The sequence below is a fragment of the Juglans microcarpa x Juglans regia genome, chromosome 4D, assembly GCF_004785595.1.
Source record: "Juglans microcarpa x Juglans regia isolate MS1-56 chromosome 4D, Jm3101_v1.0, whole genome shotgun sequence".
NCBI classification, from domain to species: domain Eukaryota; kingdom Viridiplantae; phylum Streptophyta; class Magnoliopsida; order Fagales; family Juglandaceae; genus Juglans; species Juglans microcarpa x Juglans regia.
The window spans coordinates 32090900-32110151 of record NC_054600.1 but is presented as its reverse complement, the minus strand read 5'-3'; the positions used below and the strand labels follow the sequence as shown (position 1 = coordinate 32110151).

The following is a 19252-nucleotide window of genomic DNA, read 5'->3' as shown; positions in this document are numbered from 1 at the left end:
TTAGATGACCTAATAGTAAAACTCTTTGGCTAGTTCTACTTTTCTATTTTAGTTCAAATATTAATTTCATTTGAACCGCGTACACTTGGCTTCGTTTGGAAGTTAAATTTATCTCAATTCATTTCAACTTATCATTATAATTTTTTTTTAAATTTTAACATAAAATATAATAAATAATTTAACTTTTTCAAATCTCAAAATAATAATAATATTAAAAAATAATATCCTAACAATATTTTATCATCTCAACTCAACTCACTTCAACATCTAAACGCAGCATAGTTATTTGAAGAAATTATCTCGGGATTTGTAATAGAGATAATAAATATATATAAGACTTTTCTGTTGCTAAATATTTTTGTTAATTAGTCTTATTTTTATTGACAAATTGTAAAGGGACGTTACAAAAGATAAAGAAAACGAGTCAGCCATTATCAAAAGGGAGTCTCAGCCTTCTCGTACACTGCCTCTCGCACTCTCGCACCTAACCCTCTCACACACCGCCTCTCGCACTCAATCCTCTCGCAGTCTCAGCCCTCTCAGTTATCACTCTCGGTGTCTCAATCTCTCTCTCAGACAGAAGGTATGAATGATTTGAACCGTTAGAGTTTGAGTTTGGATTTATCTTGATTGTTGAACTTTTGAGTATTATAGATTTCCAATTCTTAGACTTTTCAATTTATCTATTTTAGTTTTTAGTCTCCTTAGTTATAATATGTATTAAGTCATGCATATTAATTTATAAATTTATTTTTATATAATTTTTTTAGTTAAAATATTTCTCTAATTACACCCATATCATGAGCCCATGCATATGCATCCATGTAAATTATATGAGCATTTTAACACTTACTCGGACGTTTTTCTTCGACGATATTGTTGTGCGAAACAGCGCCATTCATGGGGGATGAATTCGATCTGCAATTGTTTTCAAATTATAAATTAAATGTTTAAGATCTCTTATTAAAAATAAGATGAGATGAGTAGAGATTAAAATTAAAAAATTAAATAAAAAATTGTAAGAATATATTTTTTAATATTATTTTTATTTTAAGATTTAAAAAAATTAAATTATTTATTTTATTTTATATAAAAATTAAAATGATGAGAGGAAAAGTCTTTAAAATTTTCAAAATTTTTAGTTTGTAGTTTTAGGTTAAATTCATATTCGAGCGATACGTAGTTGTCAAGCACATGCATACTAATGTCAGCACACGATCAATTAACACTCATGGATGCGACATTTCTCTGCAGAGGTGACAAGTGATTTATTGCTAAGAGGTGACATGACAACAACCGGTGAATAAGATGTATCACTTCATCAGTCTGTGACAGAGCAGAGATTCGACTTTGGGGAGCCGTATCCTTGACGTCGATGATTGCATACATTTTTTTTTTTTTTTTTAAGCGATTGCATACATTCATATATGCATATGAGTTTATATTATGTGTACGTTTTGTTTTTATAATTATTAAAAAAAATGCATTATAGGGGCAATTTCGTTTCCTATTTTCTCAATCTATAACAAACATGTTTTATCCAACTCAATAATAGGTTATATTAAAATTTGTAATCCAAATAAAATAAAAAAATCATACTATTTTTTTGTTCTGTATTTTTCATTAAGTAAACATTGATTGAAGGAATATAGGAGATGATATGCAAATGTTTAAAGGTTTAAAATAGACGCTTTAATTTTTTTTTATAACTAAAGGACTTTTAAGTTTTATAAATATATATATATTCATACTTTAGCCACAAATTTTGGGTATTTTTTAACTCATATCTTCGAGTTTTTTAATTTTTGGAGGCATATTTTTTTATTTTTTTAATATATGTATATATATTCTTTTTTATATTTTGGAGGAAAGATTTATGGACTTTAAGAAATATAGAAACTGTTTTTTTTCATACTTTTAAGAAGATTCAAGAGTTTTAGATCGGGTTAAAAGAGGATCTTTCATATTTTAAAAGATTTCAAGAAGTTTTCAAATTTTATATAATCAATATTCTTTTTACCAAATTTTATTTGAGATTGAATAATAATTATTAGTTTTTTATTTATTATTTTTGGGAGGGCGGGGGGGCTAGACTGAAGGTAGTTCTGCCGATGATATCAGTATTGTTCTATCTTTATTGATATTCAATTGCAAACACTCCCTTACTGGAATTATGGCCGATAATTCGACGATGCTCTCTGCAAAACTCCATACCTCAGACATACAACCACATTTCTTACTTTTTAAGGCCAGCTTTGTCGCTATTGTTGCCGCGGCTACAGGACTAATTTCTTATTCATATATATACTGACCAACTGGGATGCTGGTTTTCTGGGTTCTCAGTGATTTTGATGCTGTCAAACTTGAAGATAAATGCATGTGTTAAAAACCCAACTATTGATCCAAAAGTCTCAAAACTGTTGGATACTAATTTGGTTAAACCTTTATCCCTCAGGATCATAATATTCCATCATGCTTCCAAATCCGACCTCCATGACGATCCACTGTATCGACACTAACCTGGTGGTAACCCTTTTCCTTTTGGCGGCTTCACTCATTAATCCATATTCAATGACTTAACACCATGCTCATACATAGTACTAAGACATTTTAATTCAGCCTATAGGTCACCTCTTCTGTGACTTGAATTCGTGACGTACTCCTTGCTCTGATACCAATTGTTAAAGACTCAACCATTGATCCAAAAGTCTTAAAACTGTTGAATACTAATTTGGTTAAACTTTTAATCCTCAAGATCTTGATTTCATGAAGAAAGTAGATAAAGGCCTACCATGCCAATCGCTAGTTATGTGCAACTTTAATAACTGAGGTAGACAGAGGCATGTTTAATTTTTCTAATTTACGAGTAATGCTAAGTACAAGTTTCAAATAGATAAATCGCATGCAATCTTTTAATAAAAAAGTGAGTTTCACTAATAAATAATAGTTTTTTTTTTTTTTTACAATTTTTTAAAGTGAGATCTATCTTTTTAATAAGTCTTTAGAATTTGTACAATACATTACTCTTTATCTTGAACTATTGTTAACAGCTTGGAACTTGGAAGAGACGTCAGAAGTAGTACTCATGTTTAAGGTCATCAGAACTTGGCACAACAGGACTTGCATGTACGTTGTAGAAGACCGATCGAGTTGAAGCGATTACTGAGGATCTCCAATCTTCTTAGTTGAAAGAGCATGGAGGTCCTGGCTATGCCGGAGAGCAAGATTGCAAGATGCTGGCTGATGTTGGTACATTTGGCCTGTAAACGTAGACTAAATTACGTACTTGCCATCAACTTTAACTAGCTCCAGCGGTAATTATCATAATTTTGAGAAATCTTTCCACACATGGAAACACAAAATAACTAATTCCAAAAGTACTCTTAATTACTTGCACACTACACTAAGTGGCTGATGCGATCTGAATAATATCAACAACATGAACGTTACATGATCCCCCATTTCACTTGGCAGAGCAACTGCAGGAACCGGACATTCTCAGTGGCCGGCATTCTTAGTGCTGGTAATGTCGGTAGGCACATCCCTTCTCTTGTTCTCCAGTATTTCAGCCCCCATTTTGTAACCTCTAGTGACAGATACCGTGTCTAATGCAAAAGATGTTTCTCTTCTACCTTTGCGAGGTTGGCATGAAATCTCAAGATTGTTACTGGAGAGATGGCACTTGCACAAGTCAAGATCATTGATTTCTTGTTTGTCACCTGAAATATGGCACTGACACGCGTTGATTAATCTTCCCGAAACTGGATTTGAAAGATCATCTAAAGACACCATTTTTGGTGATATCTGAGTCGTACAATTTCGGAAAAACTTACAAAATCTGAAAAAGGAAATGAGGGCTCAAGAAGATAGAGCCATGAATCCTGTGGCTTGAAGTTCTATCTGATTTATTTGCTGGTAATATAGTCCTAAAGGTGTACATTATCATGTCATAATTCATCCATCTTTCGGTGGGTGGGTTTGCCTTTCTTTTCACCCTCTTTTCACCTTTGTTTCTTTTGCTTTCGGCGAGTGCGGCTCAGGTTTTCAAACCATGTGGCAAGAAAGTCGATCGATGAGTCCTTTTCTCGAGGTGCCAAAAAAAGAAAGATGGGTGCATGAATCGTCTCGATGATAAATGATAGAACAAATCCAACAAGATCAAGATTTTCTCGCACTATTATTCAAATTTGAAGGCTTCAAGTGAGAGATAATTAGAAATGATATAAAATAAGTTATGCAGTATTTAATGCTATTTAAAAAAATTACATGACTAGTGACAATAAATATTGCAAGATAATATTGGTGTATTTCTCTCTCCACTAGATAATATTGCAAGTGAATATCATAAGAATAATGCTAGTTCCCCACCCCCACCCCGGTAGTGTATTTTTTTTATTTAAATGTTTTAAAAAATTACCACTAATTAATTTATATGTTTTTTCTAACATTTAAAAAAAAAAAACAAAATGAACTAGCGGTATTGCTCAGCAGTAACAAATGAGTGGCACAATAGCACGACCCATATCATAATCATTGCAGTTGTACTCCTAATGCTTGGGGTTCGAATCAATACATTGATAATATGGCAGTTTCATTGCCCTTGATGTTCCAGATTTCGGAATATGCCAATCACGTTATCGTTTTTCTTTTGAGAAATTTGTCTGCCACCTACCAAGTTAAGTGGCTTTGGAATTTCAAGTCTGGCCCATAATCTTTTTGATTGAAAATCACGAACGAGCCTGGAAGAATTGGTCTTGTTTTCACAACAAATTCAATCTGTGGTCCCCATATAAAGTAATCAACCTTGACCCCAATATCTTACTGGGCCAGAGTAAGATGCAAAGACACCGTCACCACTTCGGTCATGCTGTTGTCCGACCTTCAGGAAAAGGGAAAATCTATACACAATTCCACCTTCAAATAATGTTCAATAAAAAAAATGCCAACTGGGCATATAAACATTGTGCCAACCCTGTGGCTAATTGCAATTATTCGCCACCACAATCAGAGCATCTGATGATGACCTTTTCTTAATCAGCATAGAATCTAGATTCCCAACCTTATCTCCTTTCTTCCCTGCCAAGAAAATTTACTCCAAAATCCACTGAGCAATGACAGGTGATAGTTGTAGGCAACTGTTTACCAAGAAATAAAAATAAAACCTCTATAATTGTGGAAGTTCAAAGCTTATGTGCAGAAAAGATGAAAAAGAAAAAAAGCACTAAAGTGGGTGGATGATACAAAGTTCCAAAATTGTTTTAAATAAAGATGTACGTGTCCTGAATTAACTCAACATTTGTTTGAATATGGAGCAGTAAGGCAGGAGAACACAGCGACATAAAATTACTGTAGTTCTTAGAAAAAAATAGTGCTCCCATTTATGTGCTCAAAAGCAATGAGGGCCAAAAGCAAGGACTTGTCTCGCAAAGAAATTTTCTGGTCATTCATCATCCGAATAATTGAACTTAACCGAGTGTGATTGCAAATCAATCAGCCCTCCCCTGTAAGTCCCACGCTTCTTCTTGGTCTTTTCATGCCGAAAATCCCTGAGAGAGAGAGAGAGAGAGAGAGAGAGAGAGAGAGGAGTTAGGCTGCTTCTCTATACAACCAAAAAATTCTAATGCTGATGCTCATTTGCAATCACACTCTTGAAGCCTGAATCCCTCAACGAGAAACATCACTGATCACACAGAAAGAGAGCATCTTCAATAGTTTTTGGAAAATTTGTTGCAGAGCACATTGATTTTGCAGTCCTTGAATTATGCTAGAGAAGTAACGCTAGAAGGAAAGTAACTTTGACAGACACTCTCCTAGGTGCAAAAGGCCATCTCCTCAACAGATGCCTAGGGTCACACCTTATTTTTTCGCAAGGAAAATAAATGAAAAAACACGAAAGGTGCAACCCGAGTACATGGAAAGTATACAAGAGAGGCCCCTGTCTAAAATAAGAAAAGATACAAGAACATCATGCAAATCCAGTCAATTAAAGTCTATAGAAACGGTCCACATGAGAAGGGTATTGGTAAACTTTGCCAAGCCTTGCACTAGCATCTATGTGCTCACCCGCTTGAACTTTCTATATATGAGGTCATCTGAAACGCCAGAAATACAGCTAACTGTTTGATAACAAAAAAAAGGAGGGGAAGAAAAGGGGAGCCCAGGTGAACTGCCAACTGGACAGCATGTAAATAGGGGAGACCAAGTGAACTGCCAACTGGATAGCATGTAAATAGCTTAACCTCGGCTTAGTTCCCAACAATGATATTGGCAGAACAGCATTAAGACGGCTTTTAACTAAATCATTTACACAACTGAAAAAATGATACTGTTATTCCCAACTCCGACAAACATTATATATATTTTTTTTTAGAATTCAACAATTGTATTAATAAGAATAGGCATAGCCCAAGTACACAAGATGGTATACAAGAGGTAACACCTATCTTCTTCTTTTTTATAAGTAAACGATTGTATTAATAGAAGAGGCATAGCCCAAAGTACACAAGATGGTATACAAGAGGAAACAAGAGGTAACATCTATCTAAGAGGGGAACAAACATTTATATATAGAAGCAAATAAAGCAAACATACCGTCCCCTAACTTGCCCAAGAATTTCTTGTGCTTTTGCACCATAGCCACTTTCTGCACCATCCTGCAGAGAATTGACAATCAACATGGTCCATATATAATACATATAAACAAGGGAACGGACAATAAAAGTACCAGTTTATCACACCTTTGCCCAGTATGAATTATCTTTAAGCCTGTCATCAGTGAATACCACCTCATCAGCTTTTACCCGCTGAAATGCATTAACTGTCTTTGGCTGCAATAAAATAAACCATCAATATGAATATCAAAGGAATCTACAAGCATCCTCATCATCACACTCAATATAAAAGACAAACGAACCACAAACATCAGCAAACTATATCACCAATCCAAGCAGCAGGAGCAACAACCTCAATCATGAAAGAAGAGGGGGGGGGGGGGGGGGGGGGGGGGGGGGGGGGGGGGGGGAATGAAACAGGAAAAGAGAGGAAAGGAAATAGTAAAAACCATCAAGCCCAAAACCAGTGTGTTGATTGAATAACAACTTCTTCTTTTTTTTTTTTTTTTTTTTTATAATTGATTGAATAACAACTTAAATATAAGAGAAATAGAAACCAAACAACCCATAGTGGGAATCTGTGCTACAAAAAAAAAAAAAAAAACTGTCATCATCACAGCATCCTACAAAATATGCTCCCAACTTGCAGCAAATAAGTCCCTTTTCTAAATAAGTGAATAAGTCTCAAACTTCCCTAAACCTTGCAGCAATGCCTCCAATCATCTTCCCGAAACCAAGCTATAATGCCATGAAAGCATATATCTCCAAGCCTTCTTTTTTTTTTTTAATAGGTAATCAAAGATATTGTATTCATAGAAATAGGCAAAGCCTAAGTACACAGGAAGTATACATGAAAACCGCCTAGCGGTTACAATAGAAAGAAGAAGATCATGGACACTAAGTCTGTTAGAAATTATAGCCCCCCGCCCATAAGAACAATGACTTAAAAAAGAAAATTTTAAACTCATCCATTGTTCTCTCTTGATCATCGAAACATCGAGCATTTCTCTCCCTCCAAATACACCAATACAAGCATATTGGTACCAATCTCCAAATTGCCGCTACCTGAGAATCGCCGTATAGTCCTCTCCAGCTTGCGAGGAAATCCACCAATCTACAAGGCATAACCCAAGACAATCCGACTCTTGAGAACAAATCATCCCATATAACCTTGGTCATCTCGCAGTGTAAAAGCATATGATCAACTGACTCCCCATACTTCTTACACATACAACACCAATCTAGGACAATAACCCGTCAGTTCCTCAAATTATCTGTAGTGAGAATCTTGTCCAAAGATGTTGTCCAGACAAAGAAAGTTGCTTTTGAGGGAGCTTTCATCTTCTAAATGCTCTTTCACGGAAACATAGACAATCCGGAGTTCACGAGCTTTAGATAAAAAGAACTGACAGAGAAAATACCTTTCTTAGAATGATTTCAAAGCATCTTGTCCCCGGTGCCCTCTGGAATACTTGCAGAATATAATGTCGCAAAGAACTCCGATCTCTAAACTAGTACGCACAGGCGTTGCTCTTGTATATGTCCCGTGTACTTGGGCTTTTTGCCTACTTTTGATCAATAAAATTTTGTTTGCCGATCAAAAAAAAAATATCGCAAAGAACTCTGTAATAGACTCCAACTACCAATCATGAGCTGCCCTAATGAAGTCAATATTCCATTGAGGGGTGCCATTTGAAAAGACCAGAAGTTTGGTAATCGATGCCTACTTTACTCTAGCAAGCGCAAAGATGTCAGGGAAGATATCTCGTAGACAAAGGTTACCACACCATATATCAAACCAAAAAGGGACACGCGAACCATCGCCTATAATAAAATGTCCATGTCCTCGGAAGGTCCCCCAAAGGCTCCTAGTGTTTTTCCACAAACCCACTCCATGAGTGCCTCGTACCTCATTCGAGCACCATCCTCCCCAAGTTTTCCCAAACTACGAGTCTATAACAGACTTCCAAAAGGCCTCCCTTTCATTTTGGTACCTCCACAACCACTTACCCAAAAGAGCTTAATTGAATTTCATCAAGTGGCAAATCCCAACCCTCCCCCAAAAATTGGGGTACAAACTGTTGACTAATTAACCAAATGGAATTTGAACTCATCCTCCAATCCACTCCATAAGAAATCCCTTTGTAACTTCTCAATGTGGTTAGCCACCTTTGTGGGAAGCAGGAACAAAGATAGAAAATAAGTGGGTAAGTTTGAAAGAGTGCTTTTAATCAAAGTCAACCTACCGCCTTTCTAAAACTAGGTAAACGATGTTTACTATTACAAATAGGGAGATGTTCAACAAATTAAAGAACCAGGCCGCCTGTACATAGAGCAACTGGTTTTACAAATTTTTTTGCTAACTAAATTTTGTGATACAGAAAAGGTTCTTGGTTTGTTGTTTTTGCACATTCGGTGCAGCTATATTTTCGAAAAAACCTAAAATCTGAATTCTGCAAAGTTCAGATAAGCAGAAACATAAATCAAAACTGATTAACTAGTTTCTATATTTAGGATCATTACACATGAAATACATTTTACAAATACGTGCGATGTAAGGAGCACATTGCATCCAAAGTTTAGCAATATCAACAAACACCTTTTAGACTTTAAAAGGGCTTCATGTTTTTCTTGTATTTTTTCTCCTTCTAGATAAACGATTCTCTCATGTGTTATGGTAGATATTTAACAAGATGCTTTTGTTGACGAAGTGGATGGTTGGTAACATATTGAGTCGAACTTAGAGTAACAATTCCACTTTGCAAAACAGATAAAATGAGGTGTCCTTATAACTGTGCATATGCATGTTGCAAATGATGAAAATTTGACACTTTAAATAGTCTCATGCTTACTAGATAAAGCCACACATTATGCTCATGATGGTTCCTAGAGAAAGGATATGTAATGAGATAGTATCATGGGAACAGATTAAACCTCGGGAGGCATTTGATTAATTGAAGGATATGTCTTTTAATTTTGAAGGTGGTTTACTTGTGCCCTTTTCACTCGTGTGGTAATATTGATTAGGAGTAGTTAGAACCATACCTCCACCGAACCATTACGTTGCTTCTTGCTTTTCTGAAAGGCAGGTTTCTCTCCACTTTCCTCGAGATTTCCATTTGCCTGCTCATTAATCTGTTTGTTAGAGGGCTTTCAAAAATCTTTTGAAGTACCTTAAAACACTTTCACCTTGGCATTCACCTTTGCTTGCTGCTCACTTCTCTTGGATTCTTCCAAACCTTCTGCCTTCGTACATTTCAGTGCTTCAGATGTTTCTTTGTCAACAAGCTGGAAATTACTTTCCTCAGAAGCCAATCGTTTTCTTTTTTTGGAACTTTTCTTCTTGTTGTTAGCTGCATCTGCATCTAGTGTTGTACTCTCTTCCAATGTGGAGCCATGATTCTTGATTTGAGGATCTCTTGAACACTCCACATCCTTAAACCTTGCAGAAACTTCCCCTAGCTTATCATCCAAGTTGCATTGCTTAGCATCATCAGGTATATCATAAATAGGCTTATCTTTCTTTTTCTTCTTATCCTTTGCCCTCTTCCCCGTGTCAGAACCACCAACACTTTGGCCTTCTGAAGCTACCATCTCTTTAGATTTTTCTTCAGTTGTTTTCTTTTTCTTTTTCTCCTTGTTTTTCTTATCATGTTCCTCCATATGCAATTCAGAGTCTTTTACATTTGATTCTGGAGTTGCACCATTTGTTATTTGCTCCTTGGAGTTTTTAGAATCAAGAAGTTCAACAGTGGCTCCGAATTGACTGACAACATTACATTTATCACTCTCGCTACTTTTCTTATTTTTCTTACTCCCTGTTTCCACGGCCACAGTGGAGTCCCCTTCTCCATCTCTTTGACCCACGTCATTGTTCTTTGTATCTGAAATTTAACAGAACTAGAATATTAGATTATCAAGAATATACAATGAAGTCAATCCTGCCACCAAAGTGTGTCAGTGTGGGAGGGAGAGAGAGAGGAAGAGGGAGAGGAGGAAAGCAATAACTGCCTCTGAAATCATTAAATGTCAGAAAGCAATGCATGAAAGAAATTTCATCATACGTTGCTCATTCTGGTTCTTGACTTTAGTGTTGGGATGATTCCTACATAAAAAAGAAAGCTCAAATAACATGAGCATAGAAACTTGAATCCAATGTTCTACGGAAAAAAATAGCATAACATGCAAAAAACATATATATGGGCGTGAGTGTGTTTGTGTCAAATACAAGATGCAAAAGGTAGATTGGCAGCTAGCAGGTGGTAGGGTCATTCTGTTCATCAGATCCTACCTATCAAAAAAAAAGTCTGTTCATCAGATCCCATTCAGGAGATCGTTATTGATATGATAGTGAGAGATGTGGTGGCTTTTTAAGGCTTTTCAAAACTTTTTAATGCACTGCAATTCCGCACCCAGGCTATATCTACTTAAAGGTGAATTAATGAAATGTAAACAGAACTTGGAATAATCAACAGACCAAGGGATATTTGGCTGAAAGGAACAGCAAAACAATAATCTTGCTGCAAACTCCAGACGGATGATTCATTATTAAAAGGCTTCAAAGATAGTATGCTGGAGCCGTTAGAAATGAAAATACCATAATAGACTAATTTGTGTGTCTGTGCATCATAACAAACACATAAGAACGGAAAATTTCTTATCATACCACGTCTCCAAATACTTATAGTACATCTCTTCCAAATCCAAAGTCGAGCCCTTCAAACAATCTTTCTGCAGCAATAAAAAAGACCAATATATTGACACGTGGGTTTGAATTTGAACCACATAGATATGCCGTAAAAGAATGAACAACTTTTTAATGCGACGCCATCAGTAAAGAATAGAGGATATAAACCATATGGAAACACAATTTCACTGACTACAATGCAATGATGTTTGCTCACTTTGTAATACGGAGCGCAGGCCTATCAAGAAAGAAATTCGTGTGACTTACATAATTAAGTCCAGAATGTTAACAATGATTTTACTTGATAAGACGGATAGTAAGCGAAGCTTACTATATGTAGCAGTAATATATAGTTTAAGGTTTTCACAAACTTTCCTCCATTTTTCCACCCCACTGAACTCACCGCTACAAAACAGGAGCTTTTTCTATTGCCATTAAGAAAACCTTGAATTTGAACTCTCCATTAAGAATTAAAATAACATGAGTAGTGCATATGGCATCATCTATTCTCCCCTTCGCTTTACTGGCAAGCAAACAGAACCTTATATCCGCATACCTCGACTTTAGCTTCGGATCGAAACTTCTTGAGCGTCTTGGAGAACCCGTTGCGGTCCAAGAACTGAGCCACGGCCTCGTGGAGAAAGGCCTTCTGGTCCACAGTTAAGGAACCGGAGGCGGCCTTGTCGGAGCTGGGCTTCGTCATGGTGTTTGGGTTCGCAGGCAGAAGCAGGCGAGGCAGCAGCAAGGGCAATATAAAGGGTAGGGTCCACGTCTGGGTTGTGACTTACTAGGGTTTTGGCCCTTGGGCACGCGAGCGATTGAACTCGCCAGTCGCCACAGTTCCTTTTCCGAAAAACTGTCCGCAGCCTCAGAAATTTAATTGAGGAAAATATATAGCATTAACCATCTCAGAAAAAACATATAGTCAGATATGTATTTCTTTAATCCACCTTGAACATTTCATGTGAAATGACAGTAAAAACGCAATTCTTTTGCTAATCTCTAAACTCTTATAAGCATATACTAAATGGAAAAATCAAATGAAAATAGATTTTTCACTCGAAATTATTATTAATAATTTTGCACGTAGAGTTTGTGCCAAATTCACGAATTACAGTAAAAATACTAGAATGTCGTGTATCATATGGTAAATTGAGGTAGTGCATTCATTTCTTTTCTTTCTTTTTTTTTTTTTTTTTTATCTAAATTATAATTCACGACTTCGCTCTATCATTTATTATTACTTATTGAGGTATAACAATATTAACAATCGAACTTCAAGGCAACCATATTTCACGCATACCAATCAGTCTGGTTTTTAGAAAGAGAAGCTTATCATTCTCTCTAGAAAAACTCAATCTTTTTGGAGTGTTTCCGCCCTCCCACTCTCCTATTTGTTTATTTTTTAGTATTGTTTTGTGTATATGCTTTCATGGTGATACTTTTTTTCCGCTCATTTTTCATTAGTTCAATTTTGGTTAGATCTACCGCACTACGGCAACTGCCTGTTGACACGCAACTCTTCAACCGCCTATCTGTCGGGATGAAGCGAAACTGCAGCAAAATTCTCAACGTCTGGCCCTCACACGCGGCTTATTCTACACATGACCATCATGCGCGACTTGTTTCCTATTTGGCCTTCACGCGCTCCACATCGTAATGAGTATGCCGACTACACGCATCGCACTAGTAGATTTTCTTCTTTAAGATAATTTAGATATGCCCCACCTCATCTCGAATTCACCACGCGTGGTCTCCACGCGCCACCACAAGTGTGCATGAAGAAATTTGGCTCGCTACAGTCAAATCCATCCAATGCCGGTCTTCCTACTATGTTTTCACTTTCCCTAACTGATAATCTCGAAAAAAGAAATATGGATCTCTCAAAGAAACATCTCAAGATAACAAACCGCAATGCACTTTCAACTTCCATTGACTTCAGCGGTTGCTCCATAGTTCTCATGACTATACAAAATGTAAAATATCATTTTTTAAGATGGTACTCTTTTTGTAGGGCATGGGTGAAACCAAGTATTTGGTTCTAATACCCTTTTTTTCTTCAATTTAACGTCGTGGTTGTTGTAATGAGATATTTGTTAGGAAACCTCACCCCCTCCTCAAGTATCTTGTTTTTCAATATTTGAATGATAATTTACTTTCTTAGAAAAAAAAATTACATATCAACGATTTAACCCAATAAATATTGACTTAATATAAAAATTTTGTATCGGAGTACATGTTTCCCAAATAGCCCCCTAACCACACTTAGGTCTAGTTTTGTTACGCAGTTTTTTTTTTTTTTTTTTTTAAAGAGCTAAGGTCACATATACAATAGTAATAAATTTCTAATTTTATTAACAAAACCCTTACTTATGGTGGAAGAATACCATAAAACATAGCCCCTAAGAACATAATGATAAAACCCTCAGGTATCAAAAAAATCCCAGAAAAAACCCAACAAAACACCCCCCAAAACCAATAAATCATCAATGTCTAAGATAAGGGATGTTAAGTTTGTCCATACGAATAATTTTTCGAATAGGGCCTTGAATGGATGTATTGTCACCAAAATCTGAATTGACCCTTTGCATCCTTGCTTAGCTAAAAAAAACAGCCATCATATTAGCTTCTCTAAAAATATAGCGAAAACGTTTGGTTATGCAGTTTAGATGAGATGTTTTGTTGAAAGTTAAATACAATATTATTTGAATATAATTTTTTAATATAATTTTTATTTTAAGATTTAAAAAAATTGAATTTATTATTATATTTTGAATAGAAATTTAAAAAATTTATAATAATAAAATAAAATAATTTCGTGTATCCAAACTGTACCTTAAGCTAGGCCAAACTCGTCATTTGCTGCACGCCAACGGCTTGGATTTATTATAGAATCGTAGCCGACTTGGACCGTCGATAGGATCAACAATCTCAAGCGACCTCCAAAAACCCTAATTCTCAATCTTATATCAAGCGGCCTCTCTCGCTCGGTCAAGCTTCTCTGAGCGGCGAAACCTACCAGCACTCCCAAAGACCTTAAGCGGCAACGATCCAAAAGTAACTCTCATTCCACTCTCACATCTCCTGCGTTTCTTTTATTGCGATAGTTCTGTTTGAATTTCTGAATCGCTCCTCCTGCTTTCCGAATAAAATCTGTTTTTGTAAGCTAGAAATGGGCTTTCAGTTGGTTATACAAAATTACTCTTAAGGGTTTGTGTACTGTCATTGCTACATGCGAGTTCTTTTCTTTTCATTCAGATGGATGCTTTGATCTTACGAAATTCATATCTGGTTATATATAAAGAAAATATGTGTTTAGTTATCTGAGCACCCAAACCGGTCCTTTATGTGAAATGAAGTCACGGCCCTCGGGATCTTAGTTTGTTGTTTATGAGAGAAATGACAGACCCTTGAAGGGTTTGTGCTGTTTAATAGAAAGCAATGCATGCTAGTTTCTTTGGAAGGTAATTCATTGAGAATATTTCCCGGAGATGCTTGTCTCTCTGTTTTCTGGGTTGTGCTTAGGAATGGAAATGAAAGCATCTTAAACTTGAAAGATGGTGACGTCTTTTTAGTTGTATTCTGAAAAAGTTGTATTTGAACTTTGGTTAACTACCCGGGAACTAAAACCTCAAGTCCTATTCTTTTTAGTCCTAAGGGAACCATATGTTTGGATCCAAACAAATTGACATGGATTTTATTTCGAACTTAGTCCTGTTTATCTGTCTTTGTTTGGCTATTTTTGCCTATTTTGCTTTCACGAAGATAAATGGACAAGGGTAATAAGTCTTGCTAGAAGAACTTGTGGTTTGTGGGAGAATTTTCTCTCAAAACAAACGGTGTTGTGGTAAATATTTTTGTACCAGCATTGTAGCTTGTTATGAAGTTAAAGCTCTCGAGTGTTTTAGCTCATCACAATTTGGTGCGGTCTCTTTTTGGCTACAGAAAGATGGGTGAAGAGGAAGTCAAGGGAGGACCCGTGGTTCCAGAGTCGGTATTGAAGAAGCAGAAAAGGAATGAGGAATGGGCTCTGGCAAAGAAGCAGGAGCTCGAAGCTGCGAAGAAAAAAAGAGTTGAAAGCCGTAAGCTGATTTATTGCAGAGCTAAACTCTATGCAAAGGAGTATGATGAGCAGGTGAAGACATAGTAATCATAAGTGCTTGATAGGTTATTCAATGTCTGTCGTGGTGTTATGTTTTGCTGAAATGGTTCTACAAATATTTTTCATTAGCAAAAAGAGCTTATTCGATTGAAGCGTGAGGCAAAACTCAAGGGAGGGTTTTATGTTGACCCACAAGCTAAGCTCTTGTTCATTATCAGGATCCGTGGGTATGTCATCTACAGTCCTGCAATTCTTGTTGTTGATACCAGAATGTTGATTCTAATTATTGTAAATTGTGAAACCTCAGTATCAATGCAATGCACCCAAAGACCAGGAAGATTTTGCAGCTTCTGCGTTTGAGACAGGTAACACTGCAATTCAAATTATTATTAGGTTTTTTTTTTTCTTTTTTCTGTCAGAAATTTCAGTATATGGAATGTATTTAAAAGAGTAATTATGTAGCATTGCTATAACCCCCGGGGGTGGCAATATGCGACACGACCCGTTAATCCAGCATGAACACGAGACGAAATTAGCAGGTTTGAGTTTAACGTTAACGATTTCGGGTCAAAGCTGATTGATTTGTTAATACGCTATTCATTAACGGGTCAACCTGCTTAACCAATTTAGACCCGTTAAATTTTTTACTCAAAATTACAAGTATATCCTTTTTAACTTTGATGTGAAATTATGTTAATTAGATCAAATAGATTATTTGGGTCAATTCAACCCATTTTCATAAACGGATTGACACGAGTCGAAACGTGTCTTGTCAATACATTTTTAATTAATTCATAACAGGTCAAAATGTGTCGTGTCAACTCGTTATTTTAATGAGTTGTGTTAGGGTTTGAAAATCTGGTCCGGTAAGCTTAATGGGTCGTGTTTGGGTTGACTCATATCTTATAATATACACGATTTGGCACGACACGAACACAACCCATTAATACGATTTTCCACCCCTAGGCTTCACAGTAATTAACCCCCTTATTATGTTAAGCTTTTAAATAGGATGGCAAGAATCAGATTTTGTGCTTTGAGGGACCTGGGCTAAACGGGGAGTATAGACCAATATTGTTTTTTGGTCTTTAGACTCTATAGTTAGGTGTGGTTTGGATAGTGAGATCGTATAAGATAGTTTTAGATAAAAGTTGAATAAAATATTATTATTTTTTTTAGATTTGAAAAAGTTGAATTGTTTATTATATTTGGTGTGAATTTGAAAAAATTGTAATGATGAAATGAGATGAAACACTTTCACTATCCAAACGGGGCCTTAGTGTTTTGGTGCAATGCATTATGATCTTTTTTGGGATGTTAAGCAATGCTATCCACATTTGAGGATGCATGTATTAGGAGTTTGCCTTTGATGGTTTTTTGGCATTTTTATATTCACTTTTCATATTGGATGGAATCTCCTCCCTCATTTTTGTTGCCCCTTCTCTAATATTTGTTGTTTTAAACAAATAACAATTAGTCATATCGAATTACACAGACCTTTTTATGGTTGTAGATATTCAATGGTGTCTTTCTGAAAGTAAACAAGGCAACGATGAATATGCTGCACAGAGTTGAGCCTTATGTGACCTACGGGTATGCAGTTGTATTCCTTCCCTTTTGTTTTTGTTTGTAGAACATCAGTGCCCATCTTATAATACTCAAATGTCTTGTTAATAGAAGGATATTATTTCAGGTATCCGAATTTGAAGAGTGTCAAAGAATTGATTTACAAAAGGGGATATGGAAAACTCAACAAGCAGAGAATTGCTTTGACTGATAATTCCATCGTTGAACAGGTTTGTGGCCATTTTGATTGGAGGAAATAAATATGTATGTTACACCATGTTTACGCCTTACTCGCAATAACAGGCTTTGGGTAAGCAAGGAATCATTTGCACGGAAGATCTTATCCATGAGATTATGACGGTTGGACCCCACTTCAAGGAGGCAAACAATTTCTTATGGCCATTCAAGCTTAAGGCACCCCTGGGTGGTTTGAAGAAGAAGAGAAATCACTATGTTGAAGGAGGTGATGCCGGAAACCGTGAAGATTACATCAATGAGCTCATCCGGAGGATGAATTAGGTCCATGCAGCAGGATATTATCCTCTCAAAATTTTGAGGTTCTACCTACTTATAAAAAAATTGAGTTTCTTGCTGCCATGTTTTCTGTTCAACGAATTTATAAGACTTAAGTTCCCTATCTTTAGCCAACCAGACAGGATTGTGTCCGCAAAGGCACATTACAGTTTGTTAGTTTTGACATGCATGGTATTCGGGTTTAATTTCTATTGATAATTTACATTGGTTTCCTCTTATATATATTTGGTTTGCATATTTTTTGCAGTGATTGTGGCACCCATTGCCCACTCCCCACATTTAATAATAAAGTAATTTTTTTAAAAATCTGGAGAGTTGGAGTGCTACTACTGAAATTGACTTAAAAATATTTTCTTTTATTCTAAAGGATACAAAAATTCCTTATAATACAGTAATTCTTTATTAAAAATACAGAAATCATAAAAGAGAATGAAAAATCATTTATTAAAATTTCTATGTAATATTTGTATACATGATCTAGGCTACCGTTATTTCTCCTTGAACTAAGTTCTATCCTGTAGCTCTTAACTTCGTAAATATTCTGATTTGGAGTGGTTTAAAATGAGTTGATGAATCAATAAGAAATTCATCATAACGTAAATATACTTAATATTAGATTTCTTTTATAAAATATATCATGTCGAAAACTTAAAATTATGACTGTTTATATGCATGCTATGACATGCATGATTTATATTGGCTTATATGACTTATTTTACTTATTATACTAGTCTATACACTTAACCTTATGTGTAAGGTTGTTCACCTGCTCCACATCTCGCGGCCTCAATGGGAGTTACTAATAGTATTATAGCATACTATGGTGGACTATGTTTAGGTCCGTAGCTTGTACATCCACTCATAAATCACATTGGTATCATGCATCTGAATGACTATCTGATTAACTATTAAGAGCTTATCTTACACTTGATCTTATGAAAGTTTATGTATCTTATGCAACGTGAAATGCATAATACATACATAACTATAATATGTAGAATAAAACATGATGAATGACGTGCTTGTAAATATTATGATATGCGTGGTACATAAACATTGGTCTTTAAAGAACTGGCTTTAATAATAATATATATAACTAGCTAACATATGTTAATGGTAATTTATGATCAAACTATTTACCTTGCAGCGCTAATCAAATATTTTTAGCATGAAATCAATCACATGAGCCTGAAGAAGAGGGAAAACGTGAGGGATGTGTTGTGAGAGGAATAAGGTAGTCAGCTATTGGCGTGGTGAATTTGAGACACGCACGATGCTAGATTGGGTATTTTGGGATAGGTAGTTGTACTTATGGAGGTTTATATTTTTTTTCAAATAACATACGAAAATGATATATTTATAGAGAGATTTAGGAGATGGTGTCGACGAGTTTGAGTTGGACTTAGTTAATACATGTAGTGACACTAATCTACTGAACACTCAATCGTGATTATCTAAAAATAGAGTTTGAATTTTAAAACATGATCTAGTAGTTCATTTAATGTAAGATTGGTAGTGACTGAAATTGCGTAGGCCCGTAGAAAACTTCGATCAGTAATGATTTTAAATTGAAATAAATTTTTAATAACCAATCTTTAAATTCTTAAATGAGTATAACTTGTTAAATAAATAATAAATAAAATTTAACTTAGTTATTAAGTTTAATTAAAACTTTTAATTAATTTTTTTAATTTATTACTCGTAAGTTTATCTAATATAATCTATTAAATATAATTTAGGATTAATAAAAAT

The 19252-nt window shown here is 35.5% G+C and overlaps 2 protein-coding genes across 2 annotated transcripts; one reads left to right on the top strand and one right to left on the bottom strand.

Annotated features, from left to right (window-relative positions):
* Positions 1–5206: 5206 nt before the first annotated feature.
* On the bottom strand, positions 5207–12186 carry LOC121261096 (suppressor protein SRP40). Its single transcript, XM_041163270.1, has 8 exons — positions 11855–12186; positions 11278–11342; positions 10676–10716; positions 9813–10495; positions 9657–9734; positions 6738–6827; positions 6592–6653; positions 5207–5546 (listed from the first exon to the last, which is right to left on the bottom strand). Exons 1-8 carry the CDS (start codon positions 11999–12001, stop codon positions 5441–5443), a joined length of 1272 nt encoding a protein of 423 aa, XP_041019204.1. The 5' UTR covers positions 12002–12186; the 3' UTR covers positions 5207–5440.
* Positions 12187–14092: 1906 nt separating this feature from the next.
* Positions 14093–17716, top strand: LOC121261095 (60S ribosomal protein L7-2-like). Its single transcript, XM_041163269.1, has 7 exons — positions 14093–14355; positions 15244–15433; positions 15530–15627; positions 15708–15765; positions 16914–16993; positions 17094–17196; positions 17270–17716. The coding sequence occupies exons 2-7, from the start codon at positions 15248–15250 to the stop codon at positions 17483–17485; spliced, it is 741 nt and encodes a 246-aa protein (XP_041019203.1). The 5' UTR covers positions 14093–14355; positions 15244–15247; the 3' UTR covers positions 17486–17716.
* The last annotated feature ends 1536 nt before the right edge of the window (positions 17717–19252 follow it).